This window comes from Carcharodon carcharias, chromosome 7 (genome assembly GCF_017639515.1).
Source record: "Carcharodon carcharias isolate sCarCar2 chromosome 7, sCarCar2.pri, whole genome shotgun sequence".
Classification (NCBI taxonomy): domain Eukaryota; kingdom Metazoa; phylum Chordata; class Chondrichthyes; order Lamniformes; family Lamnidae; genus Carcharodon; species Carcharodon carcharias.
The window spans coordinates 161,581,239-161,609,040 of NC_054473.1; the positions used below are offsets into that span (position 1 = coordinate 161,581,239).

The 27,802-nt window shown below is 41.2% G+C and overlaps 1 protein-coding gene and 1 non-coding gene across 3 annotated transcripts in view; one reads left to right on the plus strand and one right to left on the minus strand.

The window, feature by feature from the left end:
* The window catches only part of nfat5b (nuclear factor of activated T cells 5b), a 200,039-nt gene that overhangs the window by 53,246 nt on the left and 118,991 nt on the right, over positions 1–27,802 (minus strand). For both annotated transcript variants that reach the window (XM_041190961.1, XM_041190962.1), the window contains exon 10: positions 13,700–13,771. In XM_041190961.1, coding sequence (XP_041046895.1) covers positions 13,700–13,771 — 72 coding nt within the window. The remainder of the gene's footprint in view (positions 1–13,699; positions 13,772–27,802) is intronic.
* On the plus strand, positions 21,768–21,902 carry LOC121280606. Its single transcript, XR_005943658.1, has one exon. It is a non-coding gene; the product is annotated as a U11 spliceosomal RNA (small nuclear RNA).

Below are 27,802 nucleotides of genomic sequence, written 5' to 3' on the forward strand. Positions count from 1 at the left end.
GGAGCTGCACAGCAGCTGTGGACCAGGAGCAGAGGGCTTGAGTTGAAATCCCAAACCTTACAAGCAGATATGGAAAATTCAAGGCTGGATAAGTAGCAAAAACATTCGGACGGTGGGGGGGTGATTAGAGTGGAGAAGGGAAGATTCAGTTCAGTTTTAAAGTATATGTGATTGTGATTCATTTATGCTTTTTGATTTTAAAGTATAAATAATTACCTAAGATATGTTTGGCTAATAGTGCTTGCTTTTATTGATTCTTATGTAGTAAAATTCATTTGTTTTAAACTATGAAATCTAGCGATTTCATTTTTTTCAGTAACTACCTGGGTTTTCAAATTTCTATTCTTTTAAAAAAGTTACTGGTTTCTACAGGAAGCATAACAAAAGTCAGATAAAATTTGGTACACAAGATGAGTTTGGCTTTAGTTACAGATGAGTCAAAATTTTCTCCAACTAAACAGTGGAAAGACCTCAGCCTCTGTATGGCTCCCACCACAACTCTGTTCCCTAGACACTTCCCTGGTCACTGATTCCGATTGAATCAGATTGTTTGCAATCTCTGCATCCTCTGTGACCCAAAGCTAAATTCTGACCTCGTATCCTTTCCATCAGCAAGACCATCTAGTTCCACCTCTAACATTACCACCGGTCTCTGCCCCACCTCAGCCCATCTGTTGTTGAAACCCTAATTCATGCCTGAGTTACCTCTAGACTATTGGAATCTTCCTGCTGGCCAGCCTCTGTACATTTGGGCTCATCTAAACTCTGCTACTTATATCCTAACTCTTTCCACTGCTCCAAGGTTGAACAGATCCAAGCATGGGACTCCTTAAGCACCATGTGTATTAGTTTGCTGAAATGAGTATGCAATTAATCTGGAAAAGGTCTGCAAGGAAATTAATGAATGGATGTTCATATCAATTGGGTCAAGTTGACAATGTTGTAAAGGAGATTTAGGAAATTACATACATGACGTGTAAGCATTTGAAGATATGATAATCATAAAATATTTTTAATGCTCCTATGATTTTTCTCTTGGATTGCTCACAGTAGTGTCCTGAAGATTACTTGTTAATTCTTAGACTCCAGGACAATGCTAGAGGGCTATCAACCTACAGGCTATTTCTAACCTATTTCCTGTTGATTATATAATTTTCTCAGACAGCTGACTTTCATCAGCAGGCAATTAGTTTCTATACCTACCATGGCTTTTCAGATAAATCACAGATGGTACTATAGCTCAAGGGAATAACAATAAGTAGTATGATTTTTCAGTTAAGATTAATGTCTCAAATAGTTCAACCCTGAAACAAACCAAGGGAACTATCCTTTTGACCAACAAACTCTTATTCACAGATTGAAATATGCCAGAACAAAAATATTAATATTTACTGACAGTGAAGATGATTTAAAGCAGAGACTGTCCAATCCTTTGTCTTCTTGCTGTGTACTACAAAACATTGAGGGCTAAATGTAGAGTTAAAACCCATGTTCCTATTTAATTAGCATACATCTGAAGTTGTTTATATGAACAGAACATCAGGAAAATGCTAGAACCTATTGAGGAGGCAGTAGCAAGACAGTTTGAAAATCAAAATACAATCAGGAAGAGTCAACATGGTTTTATGAAAGGGAAATAGTGTTTGACAAATTTATTAGAGCTCTTTGAGAATGCAACATGTAGCGAGGATAAAGGGGAACCAGCAGATGTAGTGTATTTGGATTCCAAAAGGCATTCAATAAGGTGCCACGTAAAAGGCTGCTGTACAAGTTAAGAGCTCGTGGTGTTGGGGTGATGGATTAGCATGGATAGGGGATTGGCTAATAGGTAACTGGAAGTTTGGATAAATGGGTCATTTTCAGGTTGGCAAACCATAACCAGTGGAGTGCCACAGGGATCAGTGATGGGGCATCTATTTATGATTTATATGGACTTGGATGAAGCGCCTGACTATATTGTAGCCAAATTTGCTTAAGATACGAAGATAGGTAGGTAAGCAAGTTACGAGGAGGATACAAAGAGTCCATGAAGGGATATAGATAGGTTAAATGAGTAGGAAAAATTTGGCAGATAGAGTATAATGGGGGAAAATATGAGGTTGTCTGCTTTGGCAGAAGAATAAAAAAGTAAAATATTATTTAAATAAAGAGAGACTGCAGAATGCTGCAATACAGAGGGATCTGGGTGTCCTTGGAACACTAATTTTTTGTGATTCTTGTACAATTGGATGAAATGGCTTCTGCTCTCAAATCTTTATACAGCAAGGATAGCATCAGAGGTCACATGACTATGGCAAGCCTACGGCTACATTGTACAAAGGCACTAATCCAAAGAGTTAAAAAACACTACCTACATACACTATCATTTGAAGTTGCAAGTCAGGCACATACGTGGTCTACAATGAAAATCATCGCACAAGTACAAAAAATTGAAGTGGTCTGCTTTGGCATGTGATCTTTAAAGCATTCAGGTCTTTATTTTTTTAAAAATTCATTCATGGGATGTGAGTGTTGTTGGCTAGGCCAACATTTATTGACCATCCCCAATTGCCCTTCAGAAGGTGGTGGTGAGCTGCTTTCTTGAGCCGCTGCAGTCTAATAAGACCATGAAACCATAAGGCTTCGGGCCATCGAGTCTGCCCTGCCATTCAATGAGATCATGACTGATCTGATAATCCTCAACTTTACTTTTGGCCTTTTCCTCATAACCCTTGATTCCCTTACTGATTAAAAATCTGTCTATCTCAGCCTTGAATATACTTAACGACCCAACTTCTACAGCCTTCAATGGTATATTATTCCACAGATTCATTATCCTCTGAGAAAAAAATTCTTCATCCGTCTTAAATGGGCAATCTGTTACTGAGATTATGCCCTCTGGTCCCAGACTCTCCCAAAAGGGGAAATAATCTCTCAGCATCTACCCTGTCAAATCCCCTAAGAATCTTGTTTCAATAAGGTCGCCTCTCATTCTTCTAAACTCCAATAAATAAAGGCCCAACCTACTCAACCTCTCCTCATAAAATCCCTTCATGCCCGGGACCAACCTAGTAAATCTCTGGATGCCTCCAATGCCAGTACATCTTTCCTTAGATAAGGGAACAAAAATGGTTCACAGTATTCTAGGTGTGGTCTAACTAGTGCCTTGTATAGTTTTAGCAAGACTTCTCTAGTTTTATACTCCATTCCCTTTGAAATAAAGGCTAACATTCCATTTGCCTTCCCTTTAACCTGAACTTGTATGCTAGTTTTTTGGGATTCATGGGGCACCCAAATCTCTGTGCTGCAGCTTTCTGCAGTCTTTCTCCATTTAAATAATATTCAGCTCCTCTATTCTTCCTGCAAAAGTGCATAACCTCACACTTTCCCGCATTATATTCCATCTGCCAAGTTTTTGCCCACCCACTTAACCTGTCTATATCTCTCTGTAGACTTTGTGTCATCCTCACCACTTGCCTTCCCACCTATTTTAGTGTCATCCGCAAACTTGGTGATAGTACATTCGTTTCTCTCATCCAAGTCATTAATATATATTGTCAATAATTGTGGCCTCAACATTGATCTCTGTGGCACTCCACCAGTTATAGGTTGCCATCCTGAAAATGTCCCCTTTACCCCAACTCTGTCCTCTATCAGTTAGCCAATCCTCTATCCATGTTAATATGCTACCCCAACACCATGGGCTCTTAAGTAGCCTTACACGCGGTACCTTTTCGAACGCCTTTTGAAAATCCAAAAATATTACATCTACCGGTTCCCCTTTATCTATCCTGCTTGTTACCTCCTCAAAGAAATCTAATAAATTTGTCAGGCATGATTTCCTCTAAATGAAGCCATGCTGACTCTGCTTGATTATATTATGTATTTCTAAATGCTCTGTTATTACATCCTTTTAGAATAGACTCTAATATTTTCCCAATGACAGATCTTAAACTAACTGGCCTATAGTTAGCTGTTTTTTTTTTTGTTTCCCTCCCTTTTTCATTAAGTGTGTTACATTGGCAGTTTTCCAATCCTCTGGGACTTTTCCAGAATCCAAGGATTCTTGGGAGATTACTACTAGTGCACTCACTATCTCTGCAGCTACTTCCTTTAATATCCTTGGACCAGGTCCAGGGGATTTATTAACCTTTAGTTTCCCTAGTACTTTTTCTCTAGTGATAGTTATTGTATTTATTTCCTCCCCCCCCACCCCCTTTTTGCCCCTTGATTATTTAGTATTGTTGGAATGCTATTAGTGTCTTCTACCATGAAGACTGATGCAAAGTATTTATTCAGCTTCTCAGCCATTTCCTGGTTCCCCAGCCTCATTCTGTAAGGGGCCTATGTTCACTTTGGCCTTTCTCTTCCTTCTTATATATTTAAAGAAGCTCTTACTGTCCGTTTTTATATTACTTGATAGTTTACCCTCAAACTTTATTTTCTCCATTTTTTTTTGGGTCACCTTTTGTTGGTTTTTAAAAAACTTTCCCAATCCTCTGGCTTACCACTAATCTTTGCCACATTGTATGTTTTTTCTTTCAATTTGATACTATCCTTAACTTCCTTGGTTAAGCATGACTCTCAGAGGGTTGTTAGTGGCCGTTCATCTGGTGTCGGCTCGTTCCTGGCGTGATGTTAGCTCTCTGGACAATTTTGCTGCTGTGATAAGTGTTGCTGCTGTCTGTTGCCTTTGTCGGAGAACGGTTGAACTCTAGAACTGACGGTTCTTCAGCTCCTTGTGCAGTTAGTGAGTCCACATTTTTCTCAGGTGTCTGCTGTGAAGGAACAGCTTCTCCAGTTGTATGCAGACAACTGCGGTTTCGATGATATATTTGGATGTTAATTTTCACCGTGTACGAACGAGGTGACAACAAAGGTCCCAAATTGCTAAGTGGGCTGACTTTTGTTGAGAACGTTGAATGTTTGCACTCTGACTGGCTCTCCAATTCTTAGCTCTAGTAATTAAAAGCAACTTTATTGAAGTGAAATTTGGCTGTTGTTTCACTTTGACTTTGTCACTCATGCCTGTTAACACTTCTGGCTTCAGTCATATTTTAGCTATTGGAAGATTAGTTTTAGTGTGGCATGACATTAGTTGCTGAACTGGACTACTTTCCATGCCCTCAGGAGGTGTGTTTCACCACTTTAGGATTGCCTTATACGCATTGATGTTGGATCTACTCAACTTTCTGATGATCCCTTTGGTAATTTTCAATGCTGCCTCAATCTTTTCATTTGAATGGGAATAATGCAGATATGATGTGTAGTGCTGAATTTCCCAATCATTTACAAAGCGCCTGAATTCTTCACTATCAACTGAGGGCAACTGTCACTCATCACAACTTCAGAAATGTCATAATGACTGAAGTGTGTATTCAGGCATTCTACAATCTCACTGGCGGTTGTTGATGTCAGCTTGTCCAGTTCCCTCTAGTCTGAATAGCAGTCAACTGTGATGTGTTAGTTCCAAAGAGAGTGAAGAGGTCTACTCCAACCTTCATCCATGGTCTGTCTGGGATGTCATGAGTGACTCTTTACCTTGCTGAGCTTGATGTTCACGACAAACACTGCACTGATTGATATGGTCCTTGATCTCATTGCTCAGGTTTGGCTAATAGAGCACTTCTCTTCCTCAGGCTAGGCTGGATTCCATGATGGCTTGCATGGATGCTCTTCAGCATCTGTTTCTTCATCTCCTTAGGGATGGTGACACTAGTTCTTTTGTACAAGATGCCATCTTGGGAAATCACATCCCTGTGTGCCCAATACTCTTTTGTAATAATAGGTGCATCCTTGATGGTTTCCAGCCATCCTTTTATCACTACTTCTTGCAGCACAATGGGAGGGCGATGGCATAGTAGTATTGTCGCTGGACTAGTAATCCAGAGACCCAAGGTTATGATCTGGGGTCCAGTGTTCGAATCCCGTCATGGCAAATGGTGGAATTTGAACTCAATGAAAATCTGGAATTAAAAGTCTAATGATGACCGTGAAGCCATTGTCGATTGTTGTAAAAACCCATCTGGTTCACAAATGTCCTTCAGGGAAGGAAATCTGCTACCCTTACCTGGTCTGGCCAACACGTGACTCTTAAATGTTCGCTGAAACGGCCTAGCAAGCCACTCAGTTGTATCAAACTCCTTTTCCTCAGGGTAGTGTTCTCGATCCAACCATCTTCAGCTGCTTCATTAAGGGCGTTCCTTCCATCATAAGGTCAGAAGTGGGGATGTTCGCTGATGATTGCACAATGTTCAGTACTATTTGCGACTCCTCGAAGCAGTCCATGTCCAAATGCAGCAAGAACAGGACAATATCCAGGCTTGGGCTGACAAGGGGCAAGTAACATTCGTGCCACACTAGTGCCAGGCAATGACCATCTCCAGGAAGAGATAATCTAACCATCGCCCCTTTACGTTCAATGGCAATACCATCACCAAATCCGCCACCTCCTAACTCACCTCCCAACTCCCCAAAGCCTGTCCACAATCTACAAGGCACAAGTCAGGGGTATGATGGAACACTCTCCACTTGCCTGGATGAGTGCAGCTCCAACAGCACTCAGGAAACTTAACACTGACCAGACAAAGCAGCCCACTTGACTGGCATCACATCCACAAACATTCACTCCCTCCACCACTGACACAAAGTAGCAGTAGTGTACCATCTACTAAATGCACTGCAGGAATCCACCAAGGCTCCTTCGACAGAATCTTCCAAACCCACGACCACTATCATCTAGAAGGACAAGGGCAGCAGATACTTGGGAACACCACCACTTGGAAGTTCCCCTCCAAGACACTCACCGTCTTGACTTGGAAATATATCGCCCTTCCTTCACTGTCACTGGGTTCAAATCCTGGAACTCCCTGCCCAACAGCACTATGGGCGTACCTATACCACATGGACTGCAGCAGTTCAAGGCAGCAGCTCACCACCACCTTCTCAAGGGCAACTAGGGGTGGGCAATAAATGCTTGCCCAGCCAGCGAAGCCTACATCCTGTGTGTGAATAAAAAAAAACTTGGAGAAATACATCTCATGTAGTTTGCTTGATATTAGCAAGATGCTCGTTTGTCAGATTCAATATTTCCGCTAGGTTGCTGACTTCCAGAGCATGTCGTACTGTTGCTGCTCGTTGCATCTGGAAAATTTCACACTCTGTACTAACATCAGCAACATTCTTCAAAGGAAGAACGCTCTTGACAGTATGTCAGCAATGTGTATCCACTTCCCCACTTGTACTTCACTTTCAAATGATATCTCTGCAAACAAAGTAATACGCTTTGGAGCAGATGAAGTGGTTTGAAAAACATGCTTTGAAGTGGCTTGTGGTCAGATTTTGCCATAACTTTGTCTCACCCAAACAGGCACTGATTAAAATGCTTACAAGCAAAGTCCATAGCCAGGCACTCTTTCTCAATTTGTGCATGGCATCATTCAGTTTGCGTTCATGCTCTGGATGCAAACTCTACTAGTGTCCTTGCTGCACAAGGGTTGCTCCAAGCTCTGTCTTGCTGGCATCATACTGCAGGGTGACCTCACCGTCAATATCTTACTACCTCAGCACTGACATTGTCATCAAGCTGTTGATGCGAGTGAAAGCCACTTCTTATTCTGTGTCCCAATATACTGTTGCAGTGAGCTTGCAGAAAGGTTCACACTCTTGATGACAAATTGGGCAAGACGTTAGCTTGGTAGTTCACAAATCCAACAAATCGTTACACCTTCACATCTGTTAGTTGCTACATCTCTGCAACAGCTCTCATCTAATCAGGGAAAACTCCTTTCACTCCCAGTACATGACCAATGTACTTGATGTCATCTACTGTTGCTTCTTATTAAGCTTTAGGTTCATGTGGCAAGCTCAAGGTAGTTACAATGACAGTTGCTAGGGTGAAGTGCTTCACCTGTGGGATGTGGGAAATCTGTGACGCTTCAAGTGTGCGGACAACTAAATCTGCAGGAAGTGTACCCAATTGCAGCTCCTCACAAATTGCATGGATCGGTTGGAGCAGCAGTTAGATGCATTTAGGAGCATTCAGGTGGCGGAATGCGTCATAGACAGGAGTTTTGCAGACGTGGTCACACCCAAGGTACAGACAGATAAATGGGTGACCGCTAGAAGGGGCAGGCAGTCAGTGCAGAAATTCCCTGTGGTTGTCTCCCTCTCTAACAGGTATACCATTTTGGATACTGTTGCGGGGGAGATGGCCTATCAGGGGAAAACAACAGCTGTAGCCAGAGCAGTGGCACCACAGCTGGCTCTGTTGTTCAGCGGGGGGGGGGGGGGGGGGGGGGGGTCAAAGCACAGAAGAGCAATTGTCATAGAGCAATGTGTACTCTATAGTCAGGGGCTCAGATAGGCGCTTCTGTGGTCGTGAAAGAGACACCAGATGGTATGTTGCCTCCCTGGTGCCAGGGTCCAAGATGTCTCTGAGGAGGGAGAACAGCCAGAGGTCGTGGTACACATTGGTACTAATGACACAGGCAGGAAGAATGACAAGGTCCTGCAGTGGGAGTTCAGGAAGTTAGGCAGAAAGTTAAAAAACCAGGACCTCTAGGGTTGTAATCTTAGGATTACTCCCTGTGCCACGAACCAGTGAGGCTAGAAATAGGAAGATAGTGCAGCTAAACACGTGGCTGAACAGATGGTGTAGGAGGGAGGGTTTCCGATATCTGGATCATTGGGATCTCTTCTGGGGCAGGTGGGACCTGTACAAGAAGGACAGGTTGCATATTGGGGGGGCACCAATATCCTGGCTGCAAGGTTTGCTGGTGTCACTCAGGAGGGTTTAAAATAGTATGACACGGGGGTGGGAACCAGAGCGATAGGTCAGCAGGTGAAATAAATGACTGGGAACTAGTGAATATGGCCAGTAGGACTGTAAGGAAGAGCAGGCAGGGAGAAATTACTGAATACAGTGGGACTGGTCTGAAATACATCTGTTTCAATGCGAGAAGTATAACAGGCAAGGCACTTGAGCTTAGAGCTTGGATTAGTACTTGGGACTATTATGTTATTGCTATTACAGAGACTTGGTTGAAGGATGGACAGGATTGGCAGATAAATGTTCCAGGATTTAGATGTTTCAAGCAGGATAGAGAGGGATGCAGAAGAGGTGGGGGAGTTGCACTGCTGGTTAAGGAGAATATCACAGCTGTACCTCGGTGGGCTCATGCAGCGAAGCAATATGGGTGGAGCTCCAGAATAGGAAGGGTGCAGTCACAATGTTGGGGGTTTGCTATAGGCCTCCCATTGCTGGCAGAAGATTGAGGAACAGTTACGTAGGCAGATTTTGGAAAGATATAAAAGAAATAGGGTTGTTGTGGTGGGTGATTTTAACTTTCCCTATATTGACTGGGAATCACTTAGTGCTAGGGGTTTGGATGGTGCAGAATTTGTAAGGTGCATCCAGGAGGGCTTCCTGAGACAATATGTTGATAGTCCAAGGGGCAATACTGGATCTGGTATTAGGGAATGAACCCGGCCAGGTGGTCGAAGTTTCAGTAGCGGAGCATTTCGGGAAAAGTGACCATAATTCAGTAAGTTTCAAGGTACTGGTGGATAAGGATAACAGGAGTCCTCGGGTTAAGGTGCTTAATTGGGGGAAAGCTAATTATAACAATATTAGGCAGGAACTGAAGAATCTAGACTGGAGGCGGATGTTTGAGGGCAAATCAACAACTAACATGTGGGGGACTTTCAAACATCAGTCGATAAGAATTCAGGACCAGCATGTTCCTGCTAGGATGAAGGATAAATATGGCAAGTTTCAGGAACCTTGGATAACGAAGGATATTGTGAGATTAGTCAAAAAGAAAAGGGTAGCATTCGTAAGGCTTAGAAGGCTGGGAATAGATGAAGCCCATGGAGAATTTAAAGAAAATAGGAAGAAACTTAAGCAAGGAGTCAGGAGGGCTAAAAGGAGTCATGAAAAGTCATTGGCAACCAGGGTTAAAGAAAATCCCAAGGCCTTTTATACATATGTAAAAAGCAAGAGGGTAGCCAGGGAAAGGGTAGGCCCACTCAGGGACAGAGGTGGGAATGTGTGTGTGGAGCCAGAAGAAATGGGAGATATACTAAATGAGTACTTCTCATCAGTATTCACCAAAGAGAAGGACTTAGCAGTCGATTTGTCTAGGGAAGAGTGTGTAGATAGCCTGGATCATGTTGAGATCAAAAAAGAGGTATTAGGCGTCTTGAAAAATATTAAGGTGGATAAGTCCCCAGGGCCAGATGGGATCTACCCCAGGGTATTGAGGGAGGCAAGGGAGGAGATTGCTGGGGGCTTGGCAGAAATTTTTATATTCTCACTGGTTACAGGTGAGGTCCCAGAGGACTGGAGAATGGCCAATGTTGTTCCATTGTTTAAGAAGGGTAGCAGGGATAATCCAGGAAATTACAGGCCGGTGAGCCTTACGTCAGTGGTAGGGAAATTATTGGAAAAGATTCTTTGTGACAGGATTTACTACCATTTGGAAGCAAATGGGCATATTAGCGAGAGGCAGTATGGTTTTGTGAAGGGGAGGTCATGTCTCACTAACTTGATCGAATTTTTCGAGGAAGTGACAAAGATGATCGATGATGGAAGGGCAGTGGAGGTTATCTACATGGGTTTCAGTAAGGCATTTGACAAGGTCCTACATGGCAGACTGGTACAGAATGTAAAGTCACAAGGGATTAGAGGTGAGCTGGCAAGATGGATACAGAATAGGCTTGGTCATAGAAAACAGAGGATAGCAGTGGAAGGGTGCTTTTCTGAATGGAGAGCTGTGACTAGTGGTGTTCCACAGGGATCAGTGCTGGAACCTTTGCTGTTTGTAGTATACCTGAATGATTTGGAGGAAAATGTAACTGGGCTAATTAGTAAGTTTGCAGACGACACTAAGGTTGGAGGAGTTGCAGATAGTGAAGAGGATTGTCAAAGGATACAACGGGATATAGATCGGTTTTAGACCTGGGTGGAGAAATGGCAGATGGAGTTTAATCCGGACAAATGTGAGGTAATGCATTTTGGAAGGTCTAATACAGGTAGGAATTATACAGTAAATGGCAGAACCCTTAAGTATAAAAGAATAAATAGCCAGAGGATTCAAGGGATGTCTTGCTGCAATTATACAGGGCCTTGGTGAGACCACATCTGGAATAGGGAGTACAGCAAAGGTTTACCCAACTGATTCCTGGGATGGCAGGACTGACATATGAGGAGAGATTGAGTCGATTAGAATTATATTCGCTGGAGTTCAGAAGAATGAGGGGGGATCTCATAGAAACCTATAAAATTCTAACAGGATTAGACAGGGTAGATGCAGGAAGGATGTTCCCGATGGTGGAGAAGTCCAGAACCAGGGTTCACAGTCTGACGATATGGGGTAGACCATTTAGGACTGAGATGAGAAATCTCTTCACCCAGAGAGTGGTGAGCTTGTGGAATTCGTTACCACAGAAAGTAGTTGAGGCCAAAACATTGCATGTTTTCAAGAAGGAGTTAGATTTGGTCTTGGGGCGATAGGGATCAAAGGATATGGGGAGAAAGCGGGGGCAGGCTATTGAGTTGGATGATCAGCCATGATCATAATGAATGGGGGAAGCAGGTTCAAAGGTCTGAATGGCCTACTCTTCCTCCTAGTTTCCATGTATTCGTAAGCAGCCAATATCAGTGCCCACCTCTGGATGCACACTGATGCAATCCCAGCAGAGGCTTGTGGTTGGATATACCGTGGAAGTATTGATGGAACTTACGAACACCAAGCACAACAGACAAGTCCTCCTTCTCAATTTAAGAATACAGTTTGCAGCACTGAGTGCACAAGATGTTTAACCAATGGGTTGTTCGGAGCCACCTGCCATCCGATGTGAAAGTATAGCCCCTATTACATAAGGGCATGCGTCACAAGTTAAAGTCAATTCTTTCTTTGGGTCAAAGTGTACCAGTAGGTCCACTTTACCTTCAGAAATGCATCCTGGTGTGGAGCATACCAAATCAATTTATGGATTTTCTTAAGCAATGTACATAACAGAGCCAGTACGGTTGATAGATTTGGGAGAAATCGCCCATAGTAGTGTATCATGCCAAAGGCGGCCTTTAATTCTGTAGTGTTCCTTGGTGCAAGTGCCTCACGAATAGCCTTGACCTTTTCTTCCATAATATGCAAGCCCTGCACGTCAACCGTACGGCCCAAGTAAACTACCTCTTTGGCTTGGAAAATAAATTTTTTCTCACTTCAAGCGCACCCTGCTTGTGAGAAGCATTTCAGCACTTCTTCCAAATTAGCTAAATGTTTTTTGTCAGTTCATGCAGTGACACGATATGAAAAGTGAGTGAGGGGGGGTTATGGATTGACCTAATTATGGAGGAAAGGGCATTGATGAAGCAGCTGAAGACTGAGTCTTGGATGCAGCCTTGAACTCCTGCAGTGATGTCCTGGAACTGTGACAACTGGCCTGCAACAAGCACAGCCACCTTTTGTGCTAGTAATGGCTCCAACCAGTGGACAGTTTTCCCCTAATTCCTTTTTACTACAATTTTGCTGATGCTAAGGCAAACTCTTCTATCTTACCATTTGAATTTAAGCCTTTTTTTTAAAAAAACAGGTAGAACTAGATGAGTAACTAAAGCTGAACATAATGCTCACAGAAATAACCACTTGTACAGAGCTCTTAGCTGATCAGGACTAAATAGTTAAAATTTCAAATCACTTAACCATGCTGGCTGACTTTAATTTCACATCTATTAAGTGCAGAATGGTTGATATCAAAATGAACATTCTGGCATTTCATGTGTGTGGCATGATATAAAACATCTGTGTCGAGCTCCGTGGGCCTCCCCTTTGTACAGTAAGCAGTTTGGTATGATCACAGAAAACTCGATCAGTGGGTTGATCTGAAATGATCATATATACAATTCAGGTATACTGAGCAGCACTTAGAAAATTATTCTTGTATTAACATGAAATAGTAACCTTCTGAAATACGTAAATGTTAAGACTGCATTATATGCAGGTCATGGACGTGAGCAACAGGATGATGAAGAATTGATACAAACATGACCACTGAGCTTTAAACGTTAAACCTATGAGTACACATCAAGCAGGCAAAACATAAGGTCCGACTTTCACCTGCAACTCAATTCACTTCAAAAGCAGTAGCTATAATGATACCATTTACATCCATACTATTAACACGCTAATACTCTTGGACAAACCTTTCGTACGGTCAGTAATAAGCAAACTTTTCCCCATCCTCCACTCAGGTAAAAAAAAGAGAAACCTTGCGCTGTTTGCAATTTTTTAATTAAACATTTTTTCCTGTTTTCTTTCCTTAAGCTCAGGGGACGCTTCTGGATTCTGACTAAAAGAATTGGAGAATGACAGCAGACAATTTTTTTCCCAAATCTCCAAGAGTACAACTCTATGCCTACCTGGTGAAGGTGATGGTGAAGTGTGCAGGTGGAAAACCAGCAGATTTACCATCAACACAGAAGAGTCACAGGGGCCATCAGCTTATCCAATGCTGTTCTATAGCTAACTTATATACACTAACTTGTATACATTTCTACTTCGCAAAAAAAGTTACTCCTTTATATTTCTGAGTCCCTAACCTTCAGATGTGTTTCTGAATTTGACCACTCAATTAAGCTATCTAATATACTGTGCTTGGGAAACCAGAGCCCCAATATTACTTTGTCTCTATTACGTATAAATAAGTACCATATTACCTTTCATTGCTTCTTCAAAGGAACATGGCTGTACAGGAATTTCTTTCTTCACACTGACATCTGAGGAGTTTGCTGAAGCACAAATAGAATACACACTAAAATTTTCAAAACGCAACATTTTGTCCAGTTTCCCCTCTGTCAAACATTTTAACCATTCATCTATATACATTCCTCATTTAGTTCTCTGGGAAAACAGCAGAAGCAAGAATCATGATAATCCAGTAAGGCATTATTAAAAAAAACTTTTCAAAAAATATTTGTATTCAGATGTGGCCCTTAAAACTAAAATAATGTTTTCCAAGATTATAAATTGTATCTAATACCATGGGAGAGTCGAAGCTTTTTGGCTTGTGGCTTGGTAAGATTCATGGAACCTCACAGGTGACATATAAAGTCAATACTCCCTTTAATTTGCATATATCTTAAGCTCTGGCTTTTAATGGATCCTAGTTTCCTGATTTAGGGCTTATTCACCAATGAGGCAATAACACTAAAAATAGGCCTTTGTAAAAATTCCAAGGTCCAAAAAATAATAAGACAAACCAAAAAATAAGAATCGTCTCTTACAATCCAGAAAGCCAGTTGGTGAAGGATATAACTGGAGACAATCTTTACGCACTTCTCAAAACATTTATTTACAGAGTTACATGTTATAAGCATGCATCTCCTAACCCAACAACCACAGTTTCAGTCTGTATATATTAATAGGAGTATGAAGTGGATCCCAACTTAAAGTTCACCACCCACATACAATTAAACACAATTAATATACAAGTAACAGATTCCTTCTCTTTAAATAAATAGAATTTGGATGTACAACTAAAATATTAGAACAAATAAACCCAGAACCTTCGAATTCTATACAAAATATTTGGAATGCAAGGTGCCCCTCCTCCAGAGCCAGTAACAATAGGAGGAGATGGTGGCATAGTGGTCACAGGACTAGTAATGCAGAGAACCCAGGCTAATGCCCTGGAGACATAGGTTCATATACCACCACGGCAGCTGGTGGAATATAAATTCAATTTTTAAACAAATCTGGAACTGAATGCTAGTCTCAGTAATGGTGACCTTGAAACCATCAATTATCAAAATCCATCTGGTTCACTAATGTCCTTTAGGGAAGGAAATCTGCCCTTCTTACCAGTCTGGCCTACATGTGACTCCAGACCACAGCAACGTTGTTGCCTTTTAACTACCCTCTGACATGGCCTAGCAAGCTATTCAAGGGCAATTAGGGATAGGCAACAAATGCTAGCCTTGCCCATGATGCCCACGTTCCAGGACAGAATAAAGAAAAAAAGTGCTTAACAAAAAGAAACGCATGTGCACAGAAATCAGGTAATTGATAACTTGCATCTACCAATTTGAGTTTAAACATTTACATTCTCTCCAGCATTAAGGTCAATCCGTAACCCCTCTCACTCACTTTTCATATCATGTATATTATCCCACAAGGAACAATTATCTACTTGACATTTCATGGGTATACCATCTTCAGTGTGCCCACCTTAAATTTTTGACAAATAGAACGATATCACTGCCTCCAAGACACCCATTGTTTCAACAGCCAAAGTACTTTTAACAACTTTGTAAAAAATGATCTTAGCTTCCCAAGCTAAAGGTCAACATTTCTCATTTTCACCATAAGGAATACTGTGAAACTAGCTGCATTAATTGTTCATTGGGAAGATTAGCTTGTAAAGCATTGCTAAAAATTATGAATTTCATTCTCTATGGTTCACCTAAGGATGAGAATTTAAGTACACATTTATCCAGAAAATGTAACATTTTCGGTCTTTATTTCAGATTTCTAGCATCTGCAGATTTTTGCTCTTAATTTTAAAAAACATTTATTTGCCCTTAAAACATTCTTAACTTTAGGGTGTTTCATCATAACACATCAAAACTAGAATCTGATCTATTTCACAGAATCTCAGAATTGTTACAATGCAGGAGGCAGCCATGCGGCCCACCACGTCTGCACCAGCTGTCCAAATGAGCAATTTACCAAGTGCCATTTCCCTGCTTTCTCCCCCCCAACCCTGCACATTCTTTCTTTGCAGATAACAATCTAATTTCATTTTGAATGTGTTGGTGGAACCTGCCTCCACTACACTCAGGTAGTGCATTCCAGACCTTAACCACTCACTGCATAAAAAACATTTTTTCCTCATGTCGCTTTACTTCTTTTGCCAATTATTTTAAAACTATGCCCTTTCTTTCTCAATCGTTTCACGAGTGGGAAGTGTCTCCCTACCTACTCTGTCTCGGCCTTTCATGATTTTGAATACCTTATTCAAACATCCTCTCAGCATTCTCTTCTCCAATCTGTCTTCGTAACTGAAATTTTTCATCCCTGGAACCATTCTTGTGAATTTTTTCAGCAATGTATCCTGGGTAGCAACTTCATTCTCATTTAATACTTCAACTATGCCCCCTGCTTCCATGCATAAATCCCTTTTTTGGTCCCTAATCAGCCCTACTCCTTTTAAACAGAAACTAGCAGCAGGATAGGCCATTCGAGCCTGCTCCACCATTCAATATGATCATGGCTGATCCTCTATCTTTAACGCCATATTCCTGTTTTCTCTCCATACCCCTTGATGCCCCTAATATCCAAAGATTTATCAATTTCTTTCTTGAATATACAAAGTGACCTGGTCTCCACAGCCTTCTGTGGTAGAGCATTCCACAAGTTGACTACCCTGAGTGAAGAAATTTTTTCTCATCTCAGTCCTAAATGGCCTGCCCCATATTCTGAGAGTGTGTCCCCTGGTTCTAGTCTCCCCAATCAGGGGAAACATCCTCCCTGCATCTAGTCTGTCTAGCCCTGTTAGAATTTTATACATTTCAATCAGATCCCCTCTCATTCTTCTAAACTCTGGTGAATACAGGCCCAGTTGAACCAATCTCTCCTTATATGATAGTACTGCCATCCCCAGTATCAGCCTAGTGAACCTTCGCTGCACTCCCTCTATGGCAAGTATATTCTTTCTTAGGTAGGGAGACTAAAACTGCACACAATACTCCAGGGTGTGGTCTCACCAAGGCCTCCTAGAACTGCAGTAAGGCATCCCTACTTCTGAAGTCAAATCCTCTTGCAATGAAGGCCAACATACCATTTGCCTTCCTAATTGCTTGCTGCACCTGTCTGTTTACTTTCATTGACTGGTGTACAAGGACACCCAGATCCCTTTGTACTTCCACATTTCCCAAAATATCACCATTTAAATAATACTCTGCCTTTCTGTTTTTCACACCGAAGCGTATAACTTCACATTTATCCACGTTATACTGCATCTGCCATGTGTTTGCCCACACAACTTGTCTAAATCGCCCTGAAGCCTCCTCACAATCCCACCCAGTTTTGTGTCATCAGCAAACTTGGAAATATTGTATTTTGGTTCCCTCATCCAAGTCATTTATATGTATCGTGAATAGCTGGGACCCAAGCACTGATCCCTGCGGTACACCAATTGTCACCGCCTACCACCTGGAGAAAGACTCATTTACTCCCATTCTCTGTTCCCAAACTGTCAAGCAATTCTCAATCTTTCTACTATTTAGCCTTTAGAAGACTTTGGAATTCTCTTTTATGTTAGCTATTATTTTGAGCGCCCAGCCACTCAACTGACCAATCAAGCTTCACAACTGTTTTGTTGATTCTTTAGGCATAACATCAACTTTCTGTGATGTCCTAGAACTATTAACCAGGGCTAAATAGGAATGTTGACTTAAAGTTATTCCAGAATTCTTCATTTAATTGTTAAACCAATATATTTAAAAGCCTCACAAATCTGACTTCCCAATTTGAAATTCTACTTTAATTTTATTAATAACACATTTCTCAAATTCCACAACACCATCCCATAAGAAATCACCAACATGCATCGCAAAAGTGCCTGAAAATTTCCTTTTATTATGATCTAATAAAACATAGCAGGATCTATTTTGAGTTGAACACGACTTTCAGGAAAACATATCTCACTGAAAAATACCACACCCTGGAAGCATCATTCAGGCCACAGATGCATCTATTTAGTTTCCATTGTTTTCCTTCTGTATCTGTTACCTCCTTGGGCAGTTTCAGAAACACTTCTCTGAAAAGTATCGCCATGCAGAAACACAGCCTTTATGTTGATTGGTCCACACTCCCATGAACATATGGCCAAAATGATTTAAAATTACTTATTCAGCCGTGGGAGAATCCACTCTAACATCTATTTTATTATAATCTTGGTAGGAACCAGTAACTTTTAAAAAAAGAAATTTGAACTCCCAGTTAAACACCATCTGCTGTCAATGCAAGATGATCACTGACACCCATCTGCACATGTGCAGAAAACCGAAAGCTGAATCTTGCCAACAATGGAAAGCAGATGCACAAATTTAATTGCCACTCCGAATTTGAGGTTAGGTAAAATATGATCTATATATTACTATGTTGGAAATTTTTAAAAAATTGGTGCAGATTTTTTGTTTTCCTAACTTAGGCAAAATGGATTATCCAGGTACAGAGCAGCGAGAAAAATCAGGTGAGGATCATCACATACCCATAAGGGAGCCAGCCAATTTCCCAACCCTTATTTGTGGTTGTGTCCAGGCGTTTCAGTAGCTTCAGAAGGAGGAACATGGAAATATGCTCTATTGCATTTTCAAGGCAGTCTGAAGTCTCCAGCTGCCATGTACATGCTTGCTTGTTTGAAATGGGTGCACGCCAAGGAAAATGATAAAGCTAAAAGGAAATTACCTAGGTGAAAATGGCTATTGCATTTTGTTCTGAACAGAATAGCCCTTTCTGGTTCCAAAATCCTAACAATAAACGAGAAACTAAATAGAGAAGATAAGTAATACACTGAGACTGGGGGAATAAGTAGAGTTCTGATCTCCATCACTTGCAATGACGTCATAGAGTAAAGCAGTATAATTGAACATGCACTGCATTGGCAGCAAACGTAGCCTTTTATAAACACTTTGAACCCCGTCCTACTTTCACTTCCATCTAACAGTTCCCCAATACTTTACAGGATCTTCAGGGCTCATTCACTTCTCCTGAGACTAAACCAAGGTGTGCCACAGCTTGATTCTGCTTAGTATTCCAGTTATTCTGAGGTATGAGATTTCTTGGAGGTCCTTCCATTAGCATTTGGCAAGGCGAACCCTCCAACTTTCTTTCAACACCTCACAATTGCAGTCTCCCCAGCTCAAGCACGAGCCTCACAGCATTTTTACTTAGTGATTTTGAACAGAGAACACCATTGATTTCTGCTAGCCCTCTGCTCCTGGCTCCAGTTCCTGGCAGATTCTCTCTCTGCCTTCTCCAAACTGCCCCAGACCCAGACTTCAAATCCCTCTATCAAAAATCACTCAGATAAAACCCAAATAAAATACCTCCCTCCAATCTTTCCCCATGCAAACATGGCAGACCTAGGATGTCCCAGATGGAGATTTAAACTAATTATCCCCAACTCCACACCATCCCTTTGTTCTTGGGACCCATATGAATAATCTAAACCCCTAACTGAGGCAACTGCAGAGTCTGTCTCCGTCACACAGTCCAAAGAGGGGCGACCCATTGTTTAGTGTTTTCTCACTTTCAACTCTGACCTTGTTAAATAAAGACCACATTTTGATTTGCAATTATTCTAGGTTTGTTTACCAACTTCACAAACCATTTGTTTTATTTATCTTACATTTATTCCAAAACTAAAAGTTAAACTCCAAAACATATGAATCATAAAATTAGATTTTCGTAATAGGATCATCCAGACAGTTATCAAAATCTCTAGCAACTAGCCTTGCTTTAGATTTCTAAATTCCATCTGCAAAGACTTTTTTCAGTACAAATCCATATTTGACAAAGCTCGTCGTCCCTTATCTTGTACCGCAGAATAAACTTCAAACTCTCTAATTCCCTTTTGTTTTGCTTCTCTTACTGGTTTATCCTTAAGTTTATTGGCAGCCAACAAAACTAGAGGACTTCTGCTTCTTATGTTCTGACAATTCTGTTAACCTTTATTTCATTGTGTAATCTGTTCAAGTTACAACCTCTACTCTTGCTTCTATGCCCAGACTACTACTGAGAGATCTCCTCTTGCATGATTGAAAGCTCTTTCTCCAGTATGTGATCATTTTCTGATGCAAGAATAATTTCCAGACTACCAGTACCTGCACTGTGCTTTCTTACTTTCCACCCTTTCACTCCATTCTTCCAATTCATCAATCTCAGTTCTTGGACATCATCCTGAACATTCAACCAATATATAGAACTGTTTTCCTGTATGTCCCACAATTGTCTCATCCCTTTTCACAAGACCCCTTGAATATATATTACCTGAATTCTCAATCTTTGGATGTGATTGCTTGTGGTCTCTTGTGTGACATCATTACTTAGTGACAATATCTAGCCCTTGCTCTGCCATATCATGCTCCTCAGGGCCCTCAACACAAAACACATGAGCATTTGAGGTACAAGGTGCCTTGTTTACTTCTGTCAGCTGCTCAGAGTCTGACATTTTGTAGTTAATTTCAATTAATTGTGAGGAATGATCCTCAACAGTTTGATGGTCAAATGGGCAGATAAGTTGCAGATGGAATTTAACCCTGAAGAGTGAGAGGTGATACACTTTGGAAGAAGTAATTTGACAAGGAAATATTCAATGAACGGTATGACACCAAGAAGTTATGAGGAACAAAAGGGCCTTGGCATGTGTGTCCATAAATCTCTGAAGGCGGAGGGGCATGTTAGTGGGGTGGTGAAAAAGGCATATGGGACATTTGCCTTTATCAATCAAGGCACAGATTACAAAAGTAGGAAGGTCATGTTGGAGTTGTATAGAACCTTGGTGAGGCCACAGCTGGAGTACTGTGTGCAGTTCTGGTCGCCACATTATAGGAAAGATGTGATTGCACTGGAGGAGGTGCAGAGGAGATTCACCAGGATGTTGCCTGGGATGAAACATTTAAGTTATGAAGAGAAGTTGGATAGACTTGGGTTGTTTTCGCTGGAGCAGAGAAGACTGATGGGCGACCTGATCGAGGTGTACGAGTTTATGAGGGGCATGGACAGGGAGCAGCTGTTCCCATTAGTTGAAGGGTCAGTCACAAGTGGACATAAGTTCAAGGTGAGGGGCAGGGGGTTTAGGGGGGCTGTGAAGAAAAACATTTTTACCCAGAGGGAGGTGACGGTCTGGAATGCACTGCCTGGGAATGTGTTGGAGGCAGGTTGCCTCACGTCCTTTAAAAAGTACCTGGATGAGCACTTGGCACGTCATAACATTCAAGGTTATGGGCCAAGTGCTGGTAAATGGGATTCGGTAGGTAGGTCAGATGTTTCTCACGTGTTGGTGCAGACTTGATGGGCCGAAGGGCCTCTTCTGCACTGTGAGATTCTGTGATTCCAATGTTTGATAAGTAGTGTCTTACCATCACTATCTATTACCTTACCAAGGGTATCATGCACTGTAGTCATGTCTTAATACGTCAAATCTCTCAAATTAAATTCTGGTTTCAAATGATCTTATACGATGCCTCGGTGCTCTCTGAAATTTCTCTTGATGTCAGCCTTGATGAAAGCTATTCTGCTTGCATGTAAATCATTCAGGTGTGCAGGAAAAGTTGAACAAAATGTCGTATCTTCTAGAACAAGAGGTTGGTCACAAATGACAGAAAGCAAGCTGGGACTTCACTCGAGTAATTCGATAGGGGCTGTATCCCTGAACTATCTGAGGTGAATTAGTCATATGAACCGCCTGTATCAATGTGATTGTCAACCTGCAATCAGGTTGGTCGGCTAAAAATTTATGCAGCTTTTCATCTATCACAACATGATTCTTTTCACAGAATCCACAGTTGAAAGGACTTTTAGCTGCAATATTCATGACCATGAAATTCATGTTTTTACACATGCCTGAACTCATTATTGGTAAATTCCACTCCTTTATCAATTAGAAGCTTCGCTGGCGCACCAAGTCCAGTCCCTATCCATTGCTCAATTACTTTGTCTAGAATAACTCTTTTGACATTACTAAGCATTATTGTAGAAAGGCTACAAAAAGTAAGCTTTCAATAGGGTTTCTGCTGTGAATAGCACATGGACGAGGAGCTTGTGCTTTATCTGTGTGGAATCGATATCAAGAGATTTCGGAAGCACAATTTTTGTTTCTTGAAGCTGCTGTTGATCGTTTGTCTTGGCACTCCAAAAAATATTTCTTTGCCCCATACCTTTAGATCCATGGTGACTACCTCATTAAAGTCACTAATTACAAAAAGACACGGCAGCTTCCTCCAATACTTTTTTTCTAAACAGATTTCAGACTTCTCACTAATCTCTTCTATTCTCCCTGTATACTCTTTTAACTTCTGACAAGTAGGATGAACAAATTATCTATGCAACTTTAAGATAATTTGTTTTTTCTCTCTCTGATACTTATCACCTGATGCTACTTGTCTAACACTGATAAGAAAAACCAGGTTTTATTAAGGGAATACAATAATGTCCTGACTGGGTAAATTACAGATTCACTGACTTTCCAAAAATAATTATGTTCCACGTCAAGTTTCATAAGAACTTAAGAAATAGGTGGATGAGTAAGTTATTCAGTCCTTTAAGTCCCCACTCTGTCATTCAATGAGATTGTGATTGATCTTCTACTTCAACACCATTTTCCTGCACTAACCCTGTATCGGTCTTAGGCATACTCAACGGCTGTGCCTCCACAGCCCTCTGGGGATAGAGAATTGCAAGGTTCACCACCAAGTGAAGAAATTCTTCCTCTTCTCAGTCCTAAATGGCTTGCCCTTTCTTCTCTGCCGATGCTGCCAGACCTGCTGAGTTTTTCCAGGTAATTCTGTTTTTGTTTTGGATTTCCAGCATCTGCAGTTTTTTGTTTTTTTGTTTTTATCCCTTAATCTGAGACTGGTTCTAGACTCCTCAGCTGGGGAAACATCCTTCCTGCATTTACCCTGTCAAATCCTGTAAGAATTTTATATGTTTGGCTGAGATCACCTCTCATTCTTATAAACCCTAGAGAATAAATGCCCAGACTATTTAGTCCTTCCTCATAGGACAGCCCCTCCATCCCAGGAATTAGTTTGGTGAACTTTCATTACACTCTCTCTCTTTGACAAGTATATCTTTCATTAAGTAAGGAGACCAAAACTAAACACTACTCCAGGTGTGGTCTCACCAAGGCTCTGTATAATTGTAGCAAGAAATCTTTACTCCTATACTCAAGTCTTCAAAATCATATCACAGCCCATCGAGTCTGCACCGACACATGAGAAACACCTGACCTACCTACCTAAGCACATTTACCAGCACTTGGCTCATAGCCTTGAATGTTATGACGTGCCAAGTGCTCATCCAGGTACTTTTTAAAAAGGATGTGAGGCAACCTGCCTCCACCACCCTCCTAGGCAGCACACTCCAGTCTGTCACCACCCTTTGGGTAAAAAAGTTTTTCTTCACATCCCCCCACCTTGAACTTATGCCCCCTTGTGACTGGCCCTTCAACTAAGGGGAACAGCTGCTCCCTATCCATTCTGCCCATGCCCCTCAATCTTGTACACCTCGATCAGGTCACCCCATAGTCTTCTCTGCTCCAACGAAAACAACCCAAGTCTATCCAGTCTCTGCTCATAACTTAAATGTTTCATCCCAGGCAATATCCTGGTGAATCTCATCTGCACCCCCTCCAATGCAATCACATTCTTGTAATAAAGGCCAAAATATCATTTTCCTTCTTAATTGCTTGCTGTACCTGCATGTTAGCTTTCAGTGATTCATGAACAAAGACACCCTAGTCCCTTAAAGATCAACACTTGCCAGCCCCTCACCATTTAAGGAATACTCTGTATTTCTGTTTTTCCTACAAAAGTGGATAACCTCACATTTCTCCACATCGTACTCCATTTGTCATATTTTTGATCACTCACTTAGCCCCTCCAAATCCCCTTGAAGCGTCTTTGCATCCTCTTCATAATTCACACTTCCACTAGTTTTGTGTCCTCTGCAAAATTGGAAATATTACATTTAATACCCATGTCCAAATTATTGATATAGATTGTGAATAGCTGGAGCCCAAGCACTGATTCTTGTGGTACCCCACGAGACACAGCCTGCCAACCTGAAAATGACATTTATTCCTACTCTGTTTTCTGTCTGTTAACCAGTTCTCAATCTATGCCAGTATATTCCCCCCAATCCTGTGTGCTCTAATTTTGTTTACTAACCTCTTGTGTGGGATCTTATCATAAGCTTTCTGAAAATCTAAACAAACCACATCCACTGGTTCCCCCTTATCTATTCTGCTAGTTCCATCGGCAAAAAACTCCAACAGCTTTGTTAAACACGATTTCTCTTTCATAAATCCACGCTGATGCTGCACAATTCTACCTATTTTCTAAGTGTCCTGTTATCACATCCTTTATTATAGAATCTAGCATTTTCCCGACTATTGACATCAGACTAACAGGTCTGTAGTTCCCAGTTTTCTCTCTTCCTCCCTTTTTAAATAGTGGGGTTACATTTGCCACCTTCCAACCTGCAAGCACCATTCCAAAGTCCACAGAATTTTGAAAGATGACCATTAATGCATCGACCATCTCTACAGCCACCTTTTTCAACACTCTGAGATGTAGATCTTTAGGTCCAGGGGATTGATTTACTTCAAGTCTCATTAATTTCTTTAGAACTATTTTTTACTATTATTAATAGCTTTCAGTTCCTCCTTTACACTAGTCCCTTGTTTCTCCATTATTTTTGGGAGGTTAATATTTTCCTGCATGAAGACAGGCAGAGTATTTGTTCAGTTTCTCTGCCATTTCCTTATTCCCCATTATAAATTATCCTGACTCTGCTTATAATGATCCACATTTGTTTTTGCTAATCTTTTCCTTTTTACATACCTATAGAAACATTTGGTTTTTATGTTTCTTGCTAGTTTACTCTCATATTCTATTTTCCTTTGCAGAATTTGAAAATGCTCCCGATTCTCAAGCTTATCTTTTTTTTGGTAACTTTATGCACTTTTTTTGATCTAATACAATCCTTGATTTCTTTCATTTGCCATGGTTGGAACACTCTCCTTCTGGGTTTTTTGTGTATTAAAGGAATGTATTTTTGTTGCAAACAATGTCTTGGTTCTTTAAATGTTATCAATTGCCTGCCTACCATTGTACCTTTTAATGTAGTTCCCCAATCTACCACAACCAATTTGTTTTACATACTTCACAGTTTCCTTCATTTAGATTTAAGACCCTAGGTTCTGAGTGAACTACATCACTTTCGAACTTAATGTAAAATTCTTTCTTAAAGGCTCCTTTACAACAGGATTATTAATTAGCCCTTTATCATTGCACAACACTCGATCTAAAATATCCCATTCGCTAGTTGGTTCCTCAATGTACTGCTCTAGGAAACCATCTCACATACGTTCCAAGAATTTGTCCTCCACAACATTGGTACTAATTAGGTTTACGCAATCTGTATGTAGATTGAAATCCCCCTGAAATTACTGTATTGCCCTTGTTACATGCACCTCTAATTTCTTGATTTGTACTGTGATTTACATTACCACCACTGTTTGGTGGTCTACAAACAAATACCAATGTTTTCTGCCCCTTGCTGTTTCTTAAAATCAGTATGGGTGGAACTATTTCTTAATCTTTAGAACTAAGGTCATCTCTCACCGTGGTTCTCATGCCCTCTTTAATTAACAGAGCTACCCCACCACCTTTTTCCCAACTTCCTTTCCTTCCTGAAGGTCAGGTACCCTTGGATATTAAGGTGCTTTCTTCGGTTTTCTTGTAGTCACTTCTCTGCAATGGCCATCAGGTCATACATATGAATTTCTATTTGCGCTGACAATTCATCTGTTTTGTTGTGAATGCTACAGGAATTCAGATACAGGGCCCTTAATTTTTTTTTTCTATTGTTTGTAAAATCTGGTCTTACCTGTCGACAGTCAGTTTGCAATCACTGTTGCTTCATGCCATAACTCTTATGATCATTACTTTTATTGCTACCTTGATCATTTCCCTTGTATTCATTCAATCCCCCGACACAATCCTTTCCCCACCACTATTTAGTTTAAAGCTCTTTATTTCCCCAATTATACATCTCGCTAGCACACTGGACCCAGCAAGGTTCGGGTAAAGTCTGTCCCAACGGTACAGGCCCCACTTTGCTCAGTATTCGTGCTAGTGCCCCACGAACCAGAACCCACTTCTCCCACACCAGTCTTTGATCCATGCATTCGTCTCTCTAATCTTATTTACCCCATGCCAATTCACATATGGTTTAGGTGATAATCCAGAGATTAGCAGCTTTGAGGTTCTGCTTTCTAATTTAGTGCCTAGCTCCTCACACTCAACAGGCAGAACCTCTTTACCAGTCTTACCTACGTCACTGTACCTAAATGGACCACAAAAACTGGATCCTGCCCCTCCCACTGCAAGTTCCAGCCCTGAAAAGATATCAAATCCTGGCAGCAGGCAGGCAACACAGCCTTCTGGATTCTCGCTCTTGGATGCCGAGAACAGTGCCCATCTCCCTGACTATACTGACGCCTACGACCACTACGTTCCTTTTAACTCCTCCCACTTGAATGGCTTCCTATACCATGATTAGTCTGCTCACCCATACTACAGCCATACCTTTTGTCCATACAGGCTGCAGGAATCTCGAACTTGTTGCTCAATTGCAAGGATGGAGGCTCCTCGACCCCCCTGTCCCTGACCAAATCAGATGATGCTAACCTAAGGGGTGTTACTGCTTTCTGGCACAAAGTGTCCAGGTACCCATCAACCCCCCCCCCCCAATGATGCTTTGCAAAATCTGCAGCTCAGCCTCCAACTCATTAACTGAGCTGAAGCTTACTACAGATGTATTTGCCATGGATTGCAGTGGCATCCAAGAGCTCCCACATGCTGCAACCATGACACACCACCTGTCCTGCCATCTTTGTGTTAATTAAATTTATTTTTCTTAATTTATAGATCCCCTCTTCACCAAACTTCCTGCTTCACACACAGTGTACTCAAGCAGCACTCAGACCCGTTTTTATACTCTCTGAAAAACAATGATGAGTCAGCTCTGCTAAAGCTCCATTTATGTTAGCTTCCTAATTAACTAGTTACCGTTGCTCTGAGTTTGTATATTCCAGTTTAAGACCAGAAAAAAAACTTAGCTCTTAACAAAGAGTAATTTTTGATTATTAAACTTAAGCAAAAACTACACTTGAGATTAACCCTTCATTTGTGCCTTTTGCATTGAAGGTTTACTCAGCAGCATAGATATTTCACTTGAGATTGTCAGTACTTATAAGATGACTTACTCCCTTTACTTTACATAAAATATCAACAATCTTTAGTGACCTTGATGTGTTGTCATCACCAAACCAAAAGTAGTATTTTTATATTCCTTAACCTTATGTCAATCCTTAGTACTTAGTGAATCAAGATAACAGATTGTTGAAGTGCAAGTGCTATCTGGAACAGTTTAAGTAGTCAGCGACTAATATGTTCAAAGGACTAAACTCCTTGTGTATAGTATAATTTGTTCAGATTCATCATTACCTTCATTTTCTTCCTCAGAATTCTTTTCATGTGTCATCGAGGACTCTGCCTCTCTGCTTGGGCAGTTCATTGCATAAATGCAAGGTATAGATGGGGTAGATAGGAAGAAACTTTCCCCCTTTAGTGGAGGGGTCAATAACCAGGGAGCATTAATTTAAGTTAAGGGGCAGGAGGTTTAGAGAAAAGATTTTTTCACCCAGAGGTTGGGGTGTGGTGGTGGATGTGTGTGTGTGTATCAGGAACTCACTGCCTGAAAGCGTGATAGAGGCAGGAACCCTCACAAAATTTAATTATTTAGATGAACACGTGAAATGCCATAGCATACAAGGCTACGGGCCAAGTGCTGGAACATGGGATTAGAGTCAATAGGGGCTTGATGACCGACATAGACACGATGGCCCAAAAGGCTTCTCTCCGTGCTGTAAAACTCTATGACTCTAAGGTGCGATTCGAAGAATCATTTAAACACCTACTAACTGTTCCTTTGGCATTCCTGGGATTCATACACCTATTCCATTCCAA